At 31.1% G+C, this 23513-nt stretch overlaps 1 protein-coding gene across 4 annotated transcripts; it reads left to right on the plus strand.

Annotated features, from left to right (window-relative positions):
- Nucleotides 1-2967: 2967 nt before the first annotated feature.
- LOC143256495 (retinol dehydrogenase 7-like) lies at nucleotides 2968-22395 on the plus strand. Of its 4 annotated transcripts, none has more exons than XM_076513792.1 (5): nucleotides 2968-4016; nucleotides 10172-10384; nucleotides 15153-15335; nucleotides 17211-17348; nucleotides 19097-22395. In XM_076513792.1, exons 1-5 carry the CDS (start codon nucleotides 3683-3685, stop codon nucleotides 19438-19440), a joined length of 1212 nt encoding a protein of 403 aa, XP_076369907.1. In that variant the 5' UTR covers nucleotides 2968-3682; the 3' UTR covers nucleotides 19441-22395. The 4 variants fall into 4 exon arrangements, with proteins under 4 accessions (XP_076369907.1, XP_076369908.1, XP_076369909.1 ...); XM_076513793.1 differs by having other exon boundaries at nucleotides 10172-10378; nucleotides 19097-21023; XM_076513794.1 differs by having other exon boundaries at nucleotides 10172-10366; nucleotides 19097-21023.
- The last annotated feature ends 1118 nt before the right edge of the window (nucleotides 22396-23513 follow it).

Raw genomic sequence — 23513 nt, forward strand, 5'->3', positions numbered from 1 at the left:
TATAGAATTATATTCCAAACTCTGAAAATAATTTCTGTATCTCCTATATATGTCTTAATGCTTATAAAACGAAAATTTATTGTATTTTTATATGAACTTTAATTTAATTAAACAGTTGTGTGTGTGTTTTCTTATAGCAAAGCCATATCGGGCTATCTGCTTAGCCCACCGAGGAGAATCGAGCCCTTGATTTTAGCGTTGTAATTCCGTAGCCTTACCGCTGTACTAGTGGGGGTCAATTAAACAATTAGAACTACAAAAAATGCACAATAGTAAATGCAATAATAAACTACAATATATAGGGACTGTTGTTTTTTTAAAGATTATGAATAAATAAAATGATGAGATGGATATTAATCCAGTGGTTATCCTGTAAAGAACATAATTTACTACAGGTACCAAGTGCTTGGAAAAAACTGTAGGTTGATGACGTGGAGAAATTCCTTTGCAAACTTTACAACTATTCAGGAATTAACACGTGTTGTTATTGTTTGTTGATGAAAGTCAGGAAAGGTTTGGAGTTACTGCCACCAACATAAGACGGACTGGAAGTTCTTTTCGTTCGATCAAACTTTAAGTAAAGGTTATGGTTACAGACTGATAATTTTACTGTATATACGAACACTGCTGCTAAAACAAGGAGGTGAAAATGTGGCCCAAAGAAACTGACACAACATGAAATAGTCTACTCTCTGTTCTCTGATGAGCTTGTAGAATTGAGAATTTATGGCTACGAGAAAGAATGCAATACACCAAGAAGCAAGTATCATAAATCGGGACAGATTTGTATTTTTGACTGTAAATGTGAAGTAAAAGATTGTGCAAGCCCAACAAGACACAAGTAGTTTCCAATTAATTAAGTCTGAATTGCAAGATAAATGTTTATCCTGAATTTAAACTTATTTTATTAGGTCTCACAGATAAGCAATTTGTTTTCTTTATAGCGCTTGAAACAATCTTATATCAGTTGTCTTAGTTTCGAGGATAGATTGTAATTTTAATAAATATGATATTTCTATCTCTATGTTTATAAATATTTACTAGTTCAATTGTCAAACGCTTAGTAGCGACTCTTCATCAGTTAGAAACACTGATCTGTGTAGATATATACCTAAAAGTAGAAAGAACATGATGTTATAATAATTGCAAATCATATTCTGATTGTATGTGACAATGTCGTCTTTTGTCGTAAGTGCTAATATTTTGAGTGTTTGAGAGATTGCATTAAAATGTGACTATAGTAAAACAAAAATTAAATTTATTCTTATTTTTATTTCTTCATTCAGAAAATAAATCACAATTTATTCACTTACACATTCAAAATATATGTTATTTATATTAGGTACAAGTAAAACTCGAACAAAATATTATTAAATCGACACTTTAAGTAATCATATTAGACGTTACCGATTTTAAGTTGTAAACAATAAATATACCTTTTCTTTTCCTCATCTGAAATCCTCTTTTATGTTTTGTATTCACAAATTCAACCACAGAAATACGATACATCGATGCCATATTACTTATATTTTCAGCTAATCTACACCCTCCTCAGTACCTCGTTGATAATACGCTAAAAACTGGGTTCGATATATCGTGGTAGGTTAAGCACAGAAAAAATTTAGTATATATACTTTTGTGCTTAACAGTAATCAAACAAAAAACAAAAAAGAAAATTTACTAATGTAACCCTTGGACGCTAAATATCCTCGTATTGAAAATTCATGCGTGGCATTCGTTCTAGTAATGTTTGTCATACTCCACAGAATATTTTAGCATAGATACGAGGAAAATAGGGCCCGGCATGGCCAAGCGTGTTAAGGCGTGGGATTCGTAATCTCAGGGTCGCAGGTTCGCATATCCGTCGCGCCAAACATGCTCGCCCTTTCAGCTGTGGTGGCGTTATAATGTGACTGTCAATCCCACTATTCGTTGGTAAAATAGTAGCCCAAGTGTTGGCGGTGGGTGGTGATGACTAGCTACCTTCCCTCTAGTCTTACACTACTAAATTAGGGACGGCTAGCACAGATAGCCCTCGATGTAGCTTGGTGCGAAATTCAAAAACAAACAAACAAACCAGGAAAACATACTACAAAAGTGTACTGCCTCTTTTCGTCTTCTTGTTTTTTAGCTAAATAGGTGTTTTGTTTGGAAGAAAAGACTGCAACTGGGAAATTTGAAACCTCTTCCCAACTGGGGTGGTCAGGAACAATCGTTTCCCTTCGTGTTGAATGTATTGTTAATCCAAACGAGATATTAATTGAAAAACCGTGAAAATGATTGTAGAAAGCTGTGAGAAAGGACAAGAAAGACTTGTAGATTTTTATGGGTATTTTCTCATGTCCTCTTCAGAGATGTGATTCCTTCTTCAGTGATATATTCTTTCGTTTAGAAGACCAAGGAGGCGATTAAAGCAACCAACTCATTAAGTGAAATATTGCTGATACTTGGTCGATTTGCGTGGCATGACAAAGTGGTCAGAGCGCTTGATTCATAATCTGATGGTCGCAGGTTCGAATTCCCGTTACACCAAACAATCTCGCCCTTCCAACCGTGGGGCGTAATACATTTGGTCAATCCACTGATCATTTGTAAAAGCGTAGCATAAAAGTTGGCGGTGATGACAGTTTGCCTTTCTTCTGCTAAATTAGGGACAGCTAGTGCAGAGAGCCCTCAAGTAACTTCGCGCGAAATAAAATAAAAACACCCAAATAAACTTGATTGATTAGGCAAACAAAGATATTTAAATATTAAAATAGCACCAGTTGAGTATGCTGCAAGGGAGTTTAATGCAAATAAATAAATATTGAACATAAATTACTTTAATCCAAATAATTTTGCTAATATTAGAAACACGAAATAAATAATTATGATTAATATTTCTTTATTCAAACGTCGAACATTTGTTAATACGTACACATATTTTACATAGAGAAATAACAACCAATCGTGACCGAGTGTGGGCAAAACCAAAGTATGGCAAAAGAGAGAGAGAGGATAGTATAGGTGGTTGTGTTATGTGTGTGATAGTGTAATATTATATTAAATGCAGCGGTTATAACATACTGAACATAGAGACTTTTTAATAGTAATGTTAAGTATGATACCTTTGATCTCGTTTGTGAATAAATGGGCGTAGTTTATTTACCGTCATTTCTGTGACCTGTAGGTTCAGTGCAGATTAAGGCGACTTGAACTCAATTTTTCAATTGCCAGTCTTGTCATCGTAATAGTATCAGTACCATTAGTGTTATTGGTATAACGGCTACTAGTCACACCAGCAGTATCATAGTTCAATATGCTGAAATATATTTTCTTCAATACATAAAACTTTTGACAGTTTATTTGTAAAGTTTTGGATTCAATTTTGTTTTTATTATTATTTCTGGAGAATCTATTAACTTATTTCTACAAGCTGCCAAAATAATTACTCTCACGGAGACGGAACACACTACTCGGGCTCAGGTAACATAAGTGTATTTACCTTCCGTGAGATAAATTGGGCTTTTTGTTTTTTTACTTCTGCTTTTGGGTTTAATATCTTGATACCAAAATTATTAAGTTTTATGATATTGTTATTAATCAAATATTTAAAATATGAAAAGTAACCGCTTATAAGTTATATTTATTAATAGTAATAACACACGTTTTGGCTCCAATTACATTGCAATTAGCAAAGAGAATGGAGATGGAACAAAGACAAGAATTGAGTTCTTTAAAAAATCCAGGCATGTCAATCCCAGAAGATGAATCATTTATGATGTATTCCTTGCTGTATTCATGCGTTACAGTCGTGTTTGGAGTATCTGTTTTGCTGAAATTTGTTAACAGTGAGTTGCGACTAGGTTTTAGGTCAGTTTTGAGTTTGGTAATTCTTTTTGTTGGAGAACCGTTATGCCAGTTTGCTATTCAAGGACATTTGGGTTTTGCAGGATTTGCGTGTGGTTGCCTGATTTTATATACAACTTTACCTGCAAGCCTTTTTGATGCCAAAGATAAAACTGTGCTTATTACTGGTGAGTTTTTTGTTTTGTGCAGATGTAGGTAACAGTTATTTTAAACAAAAATAATGTTCAGTTTTTACTAAATGTATTAGTGTTTGTACTTGATTCATTAATGTATCATTAGATTATGTTTACTGTAGTAAAATAATATACACCTAAATCATTTTGTTAGGGCTTGCCCACATCTGTAGAAGTATTCTTCAAGTCTTGTGTTTAATTTTCCCAAATCAGTTTGATCCACTCTGTTGTGTGTGTGTGTACCAGTTAAGATACAGCATTTTTTGTCTGTTTCTTGATGGTCTTGAACATTTTTCTACATTTTCTAGCAAGTATACATGTTTCTTGTAATATGTAAATAATAACCATATTTAGCAATTCAAATGAGGCTTCACTAAATCCTCAAAAAAAATTTAAATGACCTAATAAACATTTTTACTTAAAACATACAGTCTGAGAGACCTCAGCATAGAGACCAAAATGTCACCAAAGAAGGAAAACATATTTTGTAAATGGAGAATTTCTAAGATACCCTAAAACTTCAGACATTTTGTAAGTGTTAGTATGGGATACATTGTATTTGACAATAACTACGTCTGATGTGTTACTTCCAAGGGATGTATATATTTTACAAATTCCTGCCCTCTAACAAGTGCACTTGTTAGTAGTGAGAAGTATCATCATAGATGTTGTCTAAACATGGTTACTAAGACTGCTTGCATGTTTATAAATAAACAGATTCAGTTATGTCAAACATAGGAACAGAACAAAAACTAGATGACAGGAGGTCAGTTAACCCATCAAGGTCATGACTTTTTCAGTGCATATATGTTGTATGTAATGAGTAAAATTATAAAAAAAAAAAAAGAATGCAACAAAGTGGATGTGACATCTTAACAAAGAAATCTGTGTTTATATTCCTGTATGAACAGAACATTGTTTTAAAGATAAATTTGCACATGAATTTCCAAAGCTTAAACAGTACCTAGTATTCAAGTTAATACATTAACATTTTCATTCCATTGTTCACAGACAAACAATAAAAATTGTCCAAACTCCCAATAATTTTGAACATTCACACTGAAAAACCTTATTTTGCTGCACAGTAAAAAACTAAGCTTTTTCATGTACTTGTAATTTACATAGTAAATAATTTAAAGCAAGCATATTTTAATTGATCTGGCTACAAGTTCTTTGGAACATTTCTGAAACAAGGGAATAACTACCAAGTGTAGTATTGAAATGTTATGAGAAGAATCTTTGTATATTGTAAGTACTAGTAATGTAATTATATATGGGGGGGGGGAACTCACCAGTGAACTGTTGGACTTGTTTTACCAATTACACATAAACTCTTCTTGTCACTCTGTTTTTAATGTACACTTTGCTAGTGCTGTTATAAAAATGTAGATTCTTTATATGTATTCTAAGTTTGTACTTTACATGAAACTGTTAAAATTCATGTTCTAACTTGTTCACTTCACATTCAACCATCTTTGGTGGGATAAGTGAAGCTTTCTTAAAACATTCAGCTCTTTTGTCCATTTTCAGATCATTGTTGGATTTAGAAATACTGCTTTCCAAGAAGCTGTCCTCCTCAGTATGACAGATAATGATAAAAGTCCTAAAGTAAACTTTAGAATTGTTCATCTAACCTTTTGTGATGACGAGAAAACCCACTTGTAGAGAAAAATATATATGTAAAAATGGCCTGTATGGGTAGAGATAGCTCTGTGTGAACCTGACAATGACCAAAGGTCAAAACATTCTCTCCTCTCCATAATGCTTTCTCTACCCATACCAGCTGTTTTTGCATATATATTTTTCATCTAATTTTTACTACTTTACCACTAATCCAACTTTCCATCCACTTAAGTTCACCACCAATGCTATAAGCATTTAAATTAGAAATAAACCCTGACATAACAAATTATGTAAATAAAAGACTTCCTGAAAGCCAAGCTAAATATTGTCACTTTGTAACACACGTTACTTCTTTATTTTTTGGTAAGCCTTTTATTCATTTCATAAACTCTTCAAGTGCTGTCCTTCAGTATTTGCCTGTAGTAACTCATTTGATAAGCCAATAATCCTGATGGAGAAATAAAAATGTCATAGCTGGAGTTTAGCCTGTCTTTAGATACAGCATAAAAAATTGTGTGTGTTTTCTTACAGCAAAGCTCCATTAGGCTATCTGCTGTGTCTACTGAGGAGAATCAAATCCCAAGAGTATAAAGAAATTAATCCTTTATCCTGTTGATTCTCTGGAGTAAAATAATATTAATCTTAACACTAATTTTGTAACTTGGTAATCTTCTAAACTTCGATAGGGTCACCTGTCAAGACAAAAGTAGGTTAGAATACTAACTTGTACCTATGATCTCTCCATTCACAGAATTGTCCTACTAATTTTTGTTTGAACTATTTCTAGCAAGCCAATACCATTTTTTTTTTTTAATGAGAGTGCAAAACTACATGGTATTGTAAGTTATTTGGAGATATTGACCAGATGTGGAAATTTTTAAAATTCACGGTAAATATACTTTATAGAAAGAAAAGTTAGCTGCAAGTGAAAAAATCAGGTTGTCTAACAAAGTATGTAAGAGATAAAGAAAAGCATAATAAATTTTTAAAGATCTAAATTGACTGGTATGATGGGAAACATGGAAGATTATAGCAGATCAAGAAAGTTAGTGAACCAGGAAATTAGGACATCAAAAACAATGTATGAAAAACAGTTATCTGAAACTATAAAAAAATTTAACAATAGAAATTTCTTAAAACATGTTAAGAGTAAACAAAACATCAGGAAAGGATAAGACTTGATAAAGGAAGTCTAGTATCTGATGATTACAAAATGGCTAGGTTATTAAATTTTACTTTTTCTTGGGTTTTAACTAATGACAATGTAAGCAGTATTTCACATCTTGAACAGTTGGTGAATGGAATTGAGATCGAACAAGATGACTGCATTAATTCTGAGCTGGTTAAGAAAAAAATTGGGAAATTTAAAGAACAATAAGGCTTCTGGACCAGATAATATTTCTGTAGGTTTGGGGGATAAGTTAGCTAATTATATAAGTAACTGGATAGATGGAAGCATCAAGTTGTTAGGAATGAAGTTCTGTGAATCTGGATTAATGTTGGATGTTAGGTACCACAGAGCTCAGTCTTGACCTTTACTTTCCTTGATTTACATCAATAACAAATATAAAAAAACTAAATTACTTTAAGGTTCTTGGTGTTACAAGCTATGAAGAAGATTTATTGAGTTGGGTAAATAAATGGCAGATGGGGTTTTTTTTAATTACAATAAATGCAAGATAATGCATGTGGGTTATCATAATTTGGATTGTAATAACTGTGTTACAAAGGAAAGGGATCTTGGTGTAATGGTCAGTTCCTAAAGCTATCCAAGCAATGTGCTGTTGCTCGTGGTAGAGCCAGTAGGACTTTAGGTTGTAACTACAAAAATATTGGATACAAGTCTAAAGAGGTTATAATTTCATTGTGCAGGTCAATAGTTAGACCACATTTGGAAAGACATTGAATTGTTGGACAGGGTTCAGCGAATGGTGCCTGATATGGGATGGGTTGCAATACAAGGAGAGGCCAAAATTTTGTAAATTGTCTTTTCTTGAAAAAGTTTGGGGGATTGATTGAGATGTTTAATGAAAGTAATTTACATTATTGGTGCATTTTTTTAAATATTTTAACAGTGATAATTAATTGTAGGACTAAAGGAGAAATGTATACATTTTTAACAGTGATAATTAATTGTAGGACTAAAGGAGAAATCTATACATTTTTAACAGTGATAATTAATTGTAGGACTAAAGGAGAAATGTATACATTTTTAACAGTGATAATTAATTGTAGGACTAAAGGAGAAATCTATACATTTTTAACAGTGATAATTAATTGTAGGACTAAAGGAGAAATCTATACATTTTTAACAGTGATAATTAATTGTAGGACTAAAGGAGAAATGTATACATTTTTAACAGTGATAATTAATTGTAGGACTAAAGGAGAAATCTATACATTTTTAACAGTGATAATTAATTGTAGGACTAAAGGAGAAATGTATACATTTTTAACAGTGATAATTAATTGTAGGACTAAAGGAGAAATCTATACATTTTAACAGTGATAATTAATTGTAGGACTAAAGGAGAAATGTATACATTTTTAACAGTGATAATTAATTGTAGGACTAAAGGAGAAATGTATACATTTTTAACAGTGATAATTAATTGTAGGACTAAAGGAGAAATCTATAAAGTTTGGCAGAAACCATCTTTATTTTTCTAACCTTGTGATGGGTTGCTTTCAGATGTTGTAGAGACAGAAAATTTAAATGAGTTTAAGAAAAAGGTTTAAATACATGAATGATGAGGGATGGTTTTAATAAAGGTTTTTTACAGTTAATGTAGTTTAGAATGTGGAACAGCCAAGAGGGACTACTAGGTCCCATGTTGTTCAACAGCATTGTGAAGTTAAGCCAAACTAGTGACTTGTAATCATTATATCTATAAATGCATCCTAATATATTCTGTATGCATTGCTACTAGCAAGCAGTCAAAATAATTTTAAAAAATACTAAGGATTATTGATTAGTTTCTAACTTTTCAAAAGCAAGTAACAAGTGAAGTCAAACAAGTAAATTGAAACTTCCAACGTTGTTTTTCAACCCTTAAAAGTTAGATTCTAATCAATAATCATTAGTAATTATGAGGAATTTCCCCAGCTTGCAAAAGGTGTTTAAAAAGATAATCAGTTTTATCAACTATTTTTTCACAAATGTTCAAGATCTAAAATAAACCTCGGAAATAACAGGTACTTCCAGTACTTTTCTAATTTTTCCTGTTTAGACTTCTTTCCTCCATAATAGATGTTTCCTTTGAACTCTTTCATAGGAAAACTATCCTTTAATACCTTTTCTATTAGCATAGAATCTCAGGTTTTGAATCCCTGTTGCACCAAACATTCTCGCCCTTTCAGCCATGGGGGCATAATGATGTTATAGTTAATCCCACTATTTGTTGGTAAAAGAGTAGCCCAAGAGTTGGTGGTGGGTGATAATACTAGTTGCCTTCCCTCTAGTCTTACACTGCTAAATTATAGATGGCTAATGCAGATAGCCCTCGTGTAGTTTTGCAGAAAATTTAAAAAACAATCTATTAGTATAAACATTCAGGTCAAATTTGATGTTTTGAGCAATAGCACTTTGGGACTTTTGAATATTTCATCTTTAAGTTGTTTTGTATTATTTAAGTAGACTTTAACAAAAAACAATGTTTGATTAATATGAAAAAATTGTTTCATAACAAACAGAATTAAAACTATTTTGTTAGAAAGTAATTGGAAAAATATTTGTAAACAGTTTGTTCATTAAGACGAGTATTTTGTTTTAAATTTACATATGAAAAGAAAAATCCATTAGATATTTATTCAATCTTTGTGAAAATAAAATGCATGTTTAAGATGCTTTTGTCAAAAACCTTTTAAGTGTACCATCGTTTTTGAATTAAATAATTTGTTGAACTATGGGTTAATAACTGTGCTCACTTTTTAGTACAGGGTGGCCCGTAAGTCCCTACCCTTCCATATGTTATCATGTTATATTCAATTACACTTGTATTATAAATTTGTTTCTTTTTTGTCAGCGAAATATGGCCGATGTAAGCTCATTTACACTTGAAAATGTCTCTCGGAACATGGCGTGACATATCATGCAACGAGAATGAGGGACGCCACACAGATACACTGGATACATAAGATGTATGGATTGGTAGGGACTTACGGGCCACTCTGTATATATGAACTATTTCATTTTTTTAATTTCTAGAATCTTTTTATTGTATGTTCATTAGAAAATCTTTTGAGACAAATTTAAACTGCACCTGTACAAGTTGTCCAGATTTAACTGTTTTTCTTTTAGTTGCACAGTGTTCACAGTTCTGTTTGATGTGGAAAGTGGGTAATCACTATGGATCATGAACCAAACCTCGATCACCATATTCTTACATTCTGTTAGTAGCTCCTCTAACAATGTATAATTTGTGTAATTGGCTAGTGATGCTTATTTGTAATGTCATCTCATGAGTATGAAAACCTGTATTGATTGTTTAGCATTATTATTATTATTATTATTTGCCCTCTTCCAGGTTGTGATTCAGGTTTCGGACATGCTTTAGCTAAGCACTTTGACCAGCTTGGGATGAGAGTTTATGCCACTTGTCACCATGGGAACAGTGCAGGCTCTCACATACTGCAGTCTACGTGTTCTTCAAGACTAAAGATATATGAAATGGATATCACTAATGAGAAACAAGTGGATAAGGTTGCAGAAATGATAGAAGGTGATGTAGGAAGTGAGGGTAATGTCGGACATAACTTGTTTTAATTTCAGAATTGCACCGCAACACAGGTTATCGTGTAAAAACAGTTTTATCTGATCAGTGATGAGAAAACCCACTTGTAGAGAAAAATACATGTATAAACGACTCGTTTGGGTTGAGAAAATTTTTATGTAGAGGAGCGAACAACGTTTCGACCTTCTTCAATCGTCGTCAGGTTCACAAAGAAAGAAAGAGGTAACTGACCGGAAGCTGACCACATGTTTGAAAGGGTTTGTGCAACTCTACACCCTTGTGCAAATTAATTGAAACAAATGGTCATTTTACAATATTTTCAGCATGGCGGCCAGTGTAGGTTCGCTGGACCTGCTGATTTCCTTTAATAGTCATTTTGTGCACATAAAAAAAGATTTGAAGGTCAAAGGAATAAGTCAGCTCTTCAACGGTTCATCATAGGCTTCTTGATGTTGGTCGAAGGGCAAGGAGACAAGTCAAAAAACTTCTTACCAAATGGTATCAATGCGGTCTGAAATACAAGAACTGGATGCTAGAACAATGGAGGAAGGTGTTATTCAGTGAAAGAAAGAGGTAACTGATCGATAGCTGACCACATGTTTGAAGAGGGTTGTGTAACTGAGTGTAGGAATGTAGAAGGCATGTTTAGATGTTTGATTATATTTATTAATATAGGTATAAAGGTGTTCCACCACTATACTGGTACAGATATGTAGACAACACAATTGTGGGATTCGTATCTACAGAACACACTTAAATTTTTCATTCACATTAACTTCACATGTGAACAGGAAGAAACCAATCAAATATCATTTCTTTACCTCAAAATTACAAGAACTGAGACACAATTTGAAACAGAAATCCACCGAAAAATCACCCACACTGGACTATACATTCCTTGGGACTCAGCACATGAAACAAAACAAAAACTCAACATACTAAGAAACCAAATAAACACAGCCATAAAACTATGCTCACCAAATGAAATTAATGATGAATTAGACAAAATAAAAAATACTTCATTAAAATCAACAAGTTTCCTCCACAAACTGTAGAAAACATTATACGCACACACCTAAGCAAAAAGCAAAATCAACTAACAAAAGTAAATATATCTAACAAATTAAAAAATTGCATAACCATATACTGCTGCATACCATATATTCCCAACATCAGCAGAAAAATAACCAACATTTAGCAAAAACTATTAATGAAATATGACATTCCAATTAATACCAAATTTATTCAAAATCCAGGCACAAAGTAAGTTCTATACTATGAAAAACTACACTGACAAACACCACACCAACATTATTTGTAAAATACAACATAACTGCCAAGACTTCTATATTGGAGAAACAAGTGGAAAAATGGAAACCAGATTCAAATAACACAATAAGTCACCTTCACATGTTTTCAAACACTGCAAATCAAATACACAACATAACCGTAGAAATCACCCAAATACTAAAAGAAACAAACAAATGCAAAATTAAAGAAGCCTTACTTATACAACAACTCAATCACAAAAAAACCAATACAAAGGAACACCTTTATATTGATATTAATAAATATAATCAAACATCTAAGCACGCCCTCTACATTCCTACACTCAGTTACACAACCCCTTTCAAGCATGTGGTCAGCTATAGGTCAGTTACCTCTTGCTTTCTTTGTGATCCTGACGGTGACCAAAGAAGGTCGAAACATTGTTTGCTCCTCTACATAAAAATTTTCTCAACCCAAACCATCCATTTTTACATATATATTTAGTTTTATCTGTTTGACAATAAATCAGTTATGTAATATGAATTCAAGATAATGTTTCATATTTCCTTTTGTTTTGAATGTAGTGATTCTTGTATTTTTCATTGAATAATGTATTCATTATTTCTAAAAAAAACAAACTACTGTAAATGTGATGATATCTTGCTACCTGTATTGCACTAAAAACATGGATCAATTTGAGAAACCAGGCCCATCCAGAGAGAGACTCATAAGATTTACCTTAGCCATGGTAAACAAAGAACAGTATCTTCTGATAAGTGAATTCACTAATACTGTGGTCAGTGCTAAAACCATCCATGTGTCCTAACTAATAAACATAACCTTTATCTGGAAAGAATGACATAAGCTACATGTACATAAGATTTTTCCATGAATATTCAGAAAAGGAAGACCAATTGTAGGAAAACTTATGATTGGTGCTTAATCATAGGAAAAATGGTGATACTTAGAGACATCTGTCTTAATAACAAACAAGTCTCTGGCTATTTTCTGTTGAAAAGGACTCTTGGAAACCATTATTCTTGTACACTGCATGGATTACAGAAAACATAGAGAGGATTGGTGTGCTTTAGACATAATGGTTTTACGTTTTTACAGCAGATATCATGTTGAAGATCTTCAGATTGAATTGGTTAGTTAATTGTTTATTGAAACAAAACAACCAGGTTATCTGTGCCAGACTTTAGGTTGAGTACAGTTGTATGTGACAACATGGTCTGTCGCAAAGAGGTGAAGCTTCAGAACCTTTTCAGTATAACTAACCTCAACATCTGTATATAATACATTTCACTGGAGTCATGAAAGCTGTATTGTGTGGTACAATATAATTCACAATAAAGAACTTACTGTATGAATTGAATTATAACTCCTTACATTGTTATATAAATTTTCCCACTTTATGTGCCCACGTCAGAATATTTTTTACCCTCTGTTACCTTAAAAACTTGTGTTTTAAAAAATAATTTAATTGCTAGTGGAAGTTGAAATGATACACTTGTACAGGGTGTTTGGAAAGTCACTGTGCACTTGTATATTTGTTAACAGACATGTTTCAATATAGAATACAGGAGGTAAATATGAATGACAATTATAAACAATGTTGAAAGTGACCCCCATTGGCATCAATACAGGCCTGGATCCTTCTTATTTTGTTTCTAAACACTGCTATCAGTTGCTGGCTTGAAATAGACTGAATAAAATATGATTACAAAACTGCACAGTGACTTTATGAACACCCTGAATTTTCCTCAGATTCCCTCTAATATTTTTTAATATAAATGCTAAACTTATCAGTAACATTAGGGGGAAAATAGTGCTTCACGTATAAACTATTTGTTGTTGTTTCTTATATTTGAATACATGAGGTTTTTAGTGTACAAGCAGTGTTAAGGTATTAAGGTAATTGAATCAGTTAAGTGATGTACCTAGACTACTTGGGTATAAGGTTAAATACATAGAATCCTGAACAAATGTGACAGCTGTATGGGGTTGGTTTCTCAGTAACTCTGAGGTTGAATTTGTTCTATCATATGTGACCCACCAAATACCTCTAGTACACAATATACATTCTGCTAAATGTTCTGGTTTAAAAAAAAATGATACATGTAGGAAGAGACTCTATATGTTGGTATTGAGGTAATTTTTTAAAACTCAACTGGGTGATGTTATTGTGCTACAAGTGTCTATAATGGGGGGGAAAAAAAATTCATACTTAACTTTATCATGTAACTACTGCTGTCTGACGTGTAGGTCTGAGGGATAACAAATCTCTTCCTTGAACATCTTTCCCTTTACATTGCTTAGTACAACTTTGCATCCCTTTCTACTTATAGATATGGTGATAATCTGTATTACACTACTTGTATATAATTATTACCATGATTTCCTAACCATCTGTCAAGTTTCTAAAATAACTAACAGCTCTCACCAGTTTCTTTAATTTACTGTTATTTCATCTCAAGTTGTAGCTTTAGACTTGAGTTTTCCATTTGTTTATCCCAATTATTTTTGTTTTCTACTATAACAAACTCGATATAGTAAACATAGCAATAATAATAATAATAATAAAATCTTGTTAAATACAGCAGCCATAGGTATATTTAATATTATTTCTACTACTATCACTAACCAGTGGCCCAATTACTGTTCATAACACATTTGAATTTATTTTTCTATGGACTGTACGATTACTCGTTGTATAAAGAAGTTTTAGTATCTTTGTGAATCTGTAGTTGTTTTTTTTTACTAATTTCTTAAATTCATTTTTATTTCTCTCAATAATAACACTTATGGAAGTACTACACTTTTGTAACATGAACGTATTTTACACTTTTCTCTTTTGAAATGCCCAACAATCTTTTTAATTAACTCTGACTTAATTTTCAATAATTACTTTTAGTATCTACTAGAATATTGCCAAGCAATATTTTCTAGATATGTCCCTGGCACTATGAAGTTCAGGAAATGTTTTGAAAATTGAGTGAGAAACCAATCTGTCACAACCACTGGACATTTTTCAACCTTTCATGAGGAAAATAAACTACATGAGTTTTAATACAGGGTTTTCAGAAAGTCCCTGTGCAGTTTTGTAATCATATGTTATTCGGTCTATTTCAAGCGAGCAACTGATAGCAGTGTTTAGAAACAAAATAAGAAGGATCCAGGCCTGTATTGATGCCAATGGGGGTCACTTTCAACATTGTTTATAATTTTTATTCATATTTACCTCCTGTATTCTATAGTGAAACATGTCTGTTAATAAATATATAAGTGCACAGTGACTTTCCAAACACCCTGTAGTTTCTGAGAACTTAAGTTTTCCATAAAAATTTTTTTATAGCAAAAGGTGATAGCTTAGTATATCCCTATTGCCTTCATCAGTGTGACTATACGTAAAACTAGAAGCATCATTTGTCTCATTGTTTTGCATTCTTTAACAAATAAATACCATTCATTCATCAAATTATCAAGGCTTATATGTATTTAGGTTTGTGGAGCTTGGTTAACAATGCTGGGATCTGGTACTGTTCTGAAGCTGACATGATGCCCATGTTACTGTTCAGAGAAGTGGTGGAGGTAAATCAGCTGGGGACTATTTATGTTACCAAAGCTTTCCTACCTCTTTTGCAATTATCTAAAGGAAGACTCATCTTCATATCAAGTGTAGTTGGTAAGTTATTAGAGCAGTGGTTAGTTTTTGTTATTTTAATGTTAGCTACACTTGATCGATTACTTGATTAACTTTGTTATTAAACTACTTAATTCAGACACTTGATAAATTGGATACAGTTTTTTGTGTACATGAAGGTGTTTAGTGGTTTGTGTAATTGCTTTCTTGTTTTGTGGATGAGAAGTCTACAACACTTTACTTACAGGGAATATTATTCATGTTTCATAAGTATTTTGAAATATCATTACAACATTTCTCAATAAAGGAATTCCTAAATGTTCTACAACATTCCTGCTTATCTTTCCTCAAAGATATTTCAGGTATTCATGTTTTGTTGAGAAAACTTGTAATGAGACGAATGTGACTGGGCATCTCCTATAAATCACACCTTCTATCCTCCATCATGTTATGGGCTCATCCAAAGGGCTTAGCACTACTAGCCATGAGTACTATTTAGGATAGACTTTGCATCAGTACATGGTCAGTCCTTATCTACCCTAGATGTATGCTTTCCTTTGACCTATATATGATGTTATTAAATAAAGAGTTAAATCTAGCTGGCAGCGAGTCGCTAATATTCAAAGAACAAAGACTGGATATTTTTAGTGTAGGAACCAATGATTTTGGAAGGTGAATTTAAGATGTAGTATCAATAACTTGTTAAGTTGTGCAAAACAAGTAAGAAAACAAACACATTGTACACAAATGTAATTTAACTTCAAATATTACTATTTATTTGACTGACAGTTTCTCTCGATTAACCCAACAGAAGATAGGCTTAGATGCACCAAGATTCAAAACCACACATCCTTTCAGAAAAAAACCATGGTTCTTTATTACTTTGGACAATCAAACATAAGATTGCAAAATTACCATTGAATTTGCATAAAAAAGTTGGGATTATAACATGTGGTCACCTTCCAATAATGTATAGTGTAGTATTACCATAAGAACCTGTATAATAATGTAAGGGTTGTGTCCTATTTCAAGTTAGTTTTGTAATGGACAAGACATAACCATCACGTACAACCTAAGTCTGGAAACATTACACAAGTTTGGAATATTATAGAAATAGTTGTTAAAAAGCTAGCATGTACAACACGCACTCCTGTCTATCTCACTTTCAGTGTAAGATTTTTAGTTCACTGCCTGTCTTCCTCGAATTTACATTTGAATATCAAATATATAGCATATGGATATTAGTGATTGTTTATATTTTAAAAGAAATACTTAACTATTCTGGTGTATCAAATGAAAAAAACTGAACATATCACGTGTTAATCATAAATTTAATAAATACCTTTTACAATGGTGCTGTTGAGAGATTTGTTTATGTACCTGAACATTTATTGAAAGCTCTGGGTTTATGTTCATTTTTGGAAAGTAAATAAAACTGTTTATGAAAACTATTAATGGATATATAAGTAGAAAAATGGGAAGGTAAAATATTTTAGATGCTTAGGGTAAAAAAAAAACAACTTTTACAAGCTATGGTAATGTTAATTTGGTGAGCAAATGTTGTTTTACTGAACATTGTCAAGTTAATAGTACCATAGTTTTTTAAAGGAGATATTTTTTTGCTAAATGTGTAACTTAATGAATGGCCCAGTTGTAGTATTTATGTGACGACTGTCACCAGTAACATTTTTCTGCATGTTTTTTGGCATTTTGAGTGTTGCTACTTCTTTTTAACAAAGTGTAGCAGTGTGTTTACTTGATTATAAAAATAGGTAATATAAGAAAAACAATTAATGGTAAGGAAAAACCTTTTTGTTCAGTGGAATAGTAAAACAAATGATTTACAGTAATACTTGCTTGAATTAATCATAGTACTTTTAGCTAAAAAATATAAACTTTAATATCCTTTGCTGTTAGGAAGAATGCCTCTACCTCATTTTGCTGCCTACAGCATTACAAAAGCAGCCGTTGAAGCTTTTGCCGATATCTTAAGACACGAAATGAAAAAATGGAAGGTTTCTGTATCGGTAATAGAACCTAACTGCTTTTATACCGGTGAGATGTCTAAACTGTAATTAGGTTTGTATGTGTGTGTGTTATAAATTAAGTCTTAGTTATTTTTATTTTGAAATTCTGTTATGACTTTTAAGGTTACAAGTGAGAATAGTACAATGGAATTTTAAAATTCAAAGTAATAGATAAATTTATTGAAATTGAGTACTTTCATACCATGTTCCAAGTTGTCATTCTTAAACCTTGCAGATAGGAAATGTTATACAAGAACTGTCTTTATTGTTTGTTCAATTCCCCCCCCCCCAGCAAGAACAATAAAATGTGTGTGTGTCTTAACTCGGATGTGTCATTTTATAGCACAATTTTCATGAAAATGGACTTTGCTGTTTGCATACTGTAGGCATAGAATGAGTTCACATTGACATTAGTAACTGTGGTGTAACACATACCTGCCAGTTTTTGGACTAATGTATCTTGTACGTGCAATGCCTGATAGTTGATAAATTACATAACTCTTTAACTGCTAAAGCTTTTACCGAGGGACAATTTTATTCCAAAATTTTCACTAAATAAAAGCTGCATTGTTTGTGCTAATTACCAACATGTTTTTCATGCCTAAATTGCATGGAAATCAGTAAATAGAAAATCTGTTCTGACTTGTTTGATTACTAATATTTACTATCTCAACTAAAATGAGTACTAAAACAATTATGAATATATACAGTAGCAAAAATTAATTTAAACTTGCATGACTGAAATTTTTTGCTAGTAATTCTCATAACCATTCAGATTTAGCAGTGGACTAAACTTTTTTCTAAGGTTTTGGAACTTAGACCATTTAGATATACAAACCAAAAAATTGGGGAACAATTAGAAGCTCTAGAGTGGGGGAGGGGGCCCTCCCCCTGGCCCAGTGGTAAGTGTGAAGGCTTATAAAGTTAAATTTGGTTTCAGTAACCATGGTGAACATAGCACATAGTTCATTATGTATCTTCTTGCTTTACAACAAACAAACAAAAACATGAGGGATAAGCCACACTTAGATTTCAACAACAGTTTTGCACTTGTGCAATAGTTATTCCGATATTGTTGGAAATCTGTTCAGAAATTTTTGTGCCACAAACGTAAAACATAATATAGACTCGAAGCCAGAATTAGACTTTGATATTGGACAAATGTTTTTCAGTGTCAAAAATATAAACCAAGATGTTTTAATATACTTTAATTAAATATAATATCAGAATAGCAACATGCCATTATTAATAATGTATTTAAGACTTGGCAAGTTTGCAAAAATGTCAGGATATGTTGTTAATGGTGTTTAAATGTTCTTAACCGAAAAATGTTGTATATATTTCTAACTTTTACACACACACACACACACACACACACACACACACACACACACACACACACACACACACACACACACACTGATGTTGAAACTTACCACTTCTGATTTCTACATTATGTACAATGTTAGAACAAAAGAACAGATGAATTTCAAAACTTTCAGTTAGGTCTTGAGCATATTGTTTATAGGCATAGTGTGAAACTGTGGAATGTATGCTTTAGAGAAATATATTTTTAAAAATCTTGTAACATTACTGGAGAATATAGTTTTGTTTTAACTTACTGATAAAGTATATTTTATTACAATTTACAGCTTTCACAGCAAGTAAGAATGCATACTTAGTACTTTCGGAATATTAATTAATTATTGATAAGTAATTTGTTTAAAAAGATGAGGCAATAATGGCATAATGTCCAATTATTTATTTCTGTTTCAGAAGCTATTGTTCGTCGAGCAGAAGTTTTTCAAAAAGTCTGGGACCACATGGACCACGCAAAGAGAGAACAGTACGGTCAAAAATATTTTGATGCTATTACTCAGAAGTACGATTCCTTAGCAGTTACGTTTCCACAAGACCTGAGTCCAGTAATATGCTGTGTTAAAAGTGCTTTGTTGTCTAGGAAACCACGATCTAGATATGTCACAGACCGGGGAGCAGAATTCTTGATGTGGTTACACTCTGTCTTACCCACTTGGCTTGGAGATAAGTTAGTGGATACTGTTGATGTAGTTACTCCAAAGTCAGTCTGCCCTGAGACACTGATGAAACCAGAAACGTAAGGATATTTTTAGTCTGTGTGACTTGGTTTACAGTGGTGTATTGAATGATCTCTCAAAAGTGAATTTTGTTCATTATAACCCAATTTAGCTATCTATGGAAATGATTGAACTAAACCCTATTGTTTTACCTCCAATTTTGCCATCTATAGAAATGATTGAACTAAACTCCATTGTTTTACTTTTTTGTAATTAAAAATAATTTAATATAATATTCTTCTTTTTAAGAAAATCCGTAAACAGAAATGCAAGAATGTGGGTATACATTAGTTTGGGAGGGGGAAGAAATTCTTTATCCTTAAATCAGCATACATCTTTCTTATTTAGGAACTGTATTAAACTTTCAATTTCTTGTTCAGTATATTTAATTTGGAAACATTCTATTCTGCTGTGTACAACATGATTATTGTTTAACCAGAAAGGTTTACTTCCATATTGTCAACCAGTGGAACATGAATGTATTAATTTCTGAAACATTTGTGCCAATAGCTTAGTTTTAAAACAAACAAAAGCTTGATTTAGTCTTCAGGAATTTTCTTTTAGACTATTAATTCCTAAAATAGCCCAAACGTATGGGTGTAAAAATTTTCTTATGTAAAGTCTATTATTAAACTGCTTAAAATATGCTGAAAACTCAGTTTACTTTCTGCTGCTTTAGTAATTCTATTATAACAGTGATACTGATAATTTTATTTTGTTTATGCTGTTTTAGAAGATTTTAAAACTATCGGTTTATGATAAATTTACTGTGAATAACACCCTTATCCGATTTTATCGAAACAATATCTTTAGCATCAATGTTGGCATCTGTTTTTTGAATGCAAGTTTGTTTGCTGTACTTTAAGATTATACTGCCTAGTGGTATGAATATTAACTTCCGTTTATGTCTACCATGGGTATTTCTTGCAAGGTAATTAAAAATGAGTCAAAATACTCAGACATGTAATTTAAAATTCCATAAAAATAACAATGTATATTTAAACAAACTGTTACTATCATTTTTGTGCTAGTAATGAAATGTAAGTTTTGTTGTTTTTTTTAATTTTATTGAAATGTTTTTCTGTTTTCCACTCGAGAAGTAAACAGTTTTTTAAAAGGTAACTGAATGGTAACATTTAATAAACTAATCAATGTAATGTTTATATCTTTATTGAAATGTTTTCTGTTTTCCACTCTGAGAAGTAAACAGTTTTTTAAAAGGTAACTGAATGGTAACATTTAATAAACTAATCAATGTAATGTTTATATCTTTATTGAAATGTTTTTCTGTTTTCCACTCTGAGAAGTAAACAGTTTTTTAAAAGGTAACTGAATGGTAACATTTAATAAACTAATCAATGTAATGTTTATATCTTTATTGAAATGTTTTCTGTTTTCCACTCTGAGAAGTAAACAGTTTTTTAAAAGGTAACTGAATGGTAACATTTAATAAACTAATCAATGTAATGTTTATATCTTTATTGAAATGTTTTTCTGTTTTCCACTGGAGAAGTAAACAGTTTTTTAAAAGGTAACTGAATGGTAACATTTAATAAACTAATCAATGTAATGTTTATATCTTTATTGAAATGTTTTTCTGTTTTCCACTGGAGAAGTAAACAGTTTTTTAAAGGTAACTGAATGATAACATTTAATAAACTAATCAATGTAATGTTTATATCTTTATTGAAATGTTTTTCTGTTTTCCACTCGAGAAGTAAACAGTTTTTAAAAGGTAACTGAATGATAACATTTAATAAACTAATCAATGTAATGTTTATATCTTTATTGAAATGTTTTCTGTTTTCCACTCTGAGAAGTAAACAGTTTTTTAAAAGGTAACTGAATGGTAACATTTAATAAACTAATCAATGTAATGTTTATATCTTTATTGAAATGTTTTTCTGTTTTCCACTCTGAGAAGTAAACAGTTTTTTTAAAAGGTAACTGAATGATAACATTTAATAAACTAATCAATGTAATGTTTATATCTTTATTGAAATGTTTTTCTGTTTTCCACTCTGAGAAGTAAACAGTTTTTTAAAAGGTAACTGAATGGTAACATTTAATAAACTAATCAATGTAATGTTTATATCTTTATTGAAATGTTTTTCTGTTTTCCACTCTGAGAAGTAAACAGTTTTTTAAAAGGTAACTGAATGGTAACATTTAATAAACTAATCAATGTAATGTTTATATCTTTATTGAAATGTTTTTCTGTTTTCCACTCTGAGAAGTAAACAGTTTTTTAAAAGGTAACTGAATGGTAACATTTAATAAACTAATCAATGTAATGTTTATATCTTTATTGAAATGTTTTCTGTTTTCCACTCTGAGAAGTAAACAGTTTTTAAAAGGTAACTGAATGGTAACATTTAATAAACTAATCAATGTAATGTTTATATCTTTATTGAAATGTTTTTCTGTTTTCCACTCGAGAAGTAAACAGTTTTTTAAAAGGTAACTGAATGGTAACATTTAATAAACTAATCAATGTAATGTTTATATCTTTATTGAAATGTTTTTCTGTTTTCCACTGCGAGAAGTAAACAGTTTTTTAAAAGGTAACTGAATGATAACATTTAATAAACTAATCAATGTAATGTTTATATCTTTATTGAAATGTTTTTCTGTTTTCCACTGCGAGAAGTAAACAGTTTTTTAAAAGGTAACTGAATGATAACATTTAATAAACTAATCAATGTAATGTTTATATCTTTATTGAAATGTTTTTCTGTTTTCCACTGGAGAAGTAAACAGTTTTTTAAAAGGTAACTGAATGGTAACATTTAATAAACTAATCAATGTAATGTTTATATCTTTATTGAAATGTTTTTCTGTTTTCCACTCTGAGAAGTAAACAGTTTTTTAAAAGGTAACTGAATGGTAACATTTAATAAACTAATCAATGTAATGTTTATATCTTTATTGAAATGTTTTTCTGTTTTCCACTGGAGAAGTAAACAGTTTTTTAAAAGGTAACTGAATGGTAACATTTAATAAACTAATCAATGTAATGTTTATATCTTTATTGAAATGTTTTTCTGTTTTCCACTGCGAAAGTAAACAGTTTTTTAAAAGGTAACTGAATGGTAACATTTAATAAACTAATCAATGTAATGTTTATATCTTTATTGAAATGTTTTCTGTTTTCCACTCGAGAAGTAAACAGTTTTTAAAAGGTAACTGAATGGTAACATTTAATAAACTAATCAATGTAATGTTTATATCTTTATTGAAATGTTTTCTGTTTTCCACTCGAGAAGTAAACAGTTTTTTAAAAGGTAACTGAATGGTAACATTTAATAAACTAATCAATGTAATGTTTATATCTTTATTGAAATGTTTTTCTGTTTTCCACTCCGAGAAGTAAACAGTTTTTTAAAAGGTAACTGAATGATAACATTTAATAAACTAATCAATGTAATGTTTATATCTTTATTGAAATGTTTTTCTGTTTTCCACTCCGAGAAGTAAACAGCTTTTTAAAAGGTAACTGAATGATAACATTTAATAAACTAATCAATGTAATGTTTATATCTTTATGTAATTTAGAATCTATGTTGGATTTGAATTTGCACTTTCATAGATATTACAACAATCATTTACAATGAGAAATGTCTGTAATTTCAAGTGTATCACTTCGCACAGATCAGTTGCTGACCTAGAGTAATGAAGTTTTGAAATTACATTAGAATTGTTGATTGTAATTAGTAACTATTCTTGAGTGCATTTTCTCATGTCTTGCAGTAAATACTTGTGATATGTTTTAACATTTATTAATTTGAAGATATATAAAAAGAGCTTGTAGGAAAACTGGTTTTTACTTTGTTTTTTAGTTTTATATATTTTAAAGTTAATGAATAACACAACATTGATATATAATATAATGATATTTAATTCTTCACAACCTGTACCTGATTAAGGTTTTGTATTAAACCAAGTTCTACTAAGTATGCTGTATCTTTTGTTAACATGAGTTGGCCAGGTGTGATAGGTAATTAATTAAAAGCATTATAACATCAGGCATCATTTAAATCTTTTGTTTTTCCTGACAAATGGTGAACTATTATATTATGTACAAATACTATTCATAT

Source organism: Tachypleus tridentatus, chromosome 7, assembly GCF_004210375.1.
Source record: "Tachypleus tridentatus isolate NWPU-2018 chromosome 7, ASM421037v1, whole genome shotgun sequence".
NCBI lineage: Eukaryota > Metazoa > Arthropoda > Merostomata > Xiphosura > Limulidae > Tachypleus > Tachypleus tridentatus.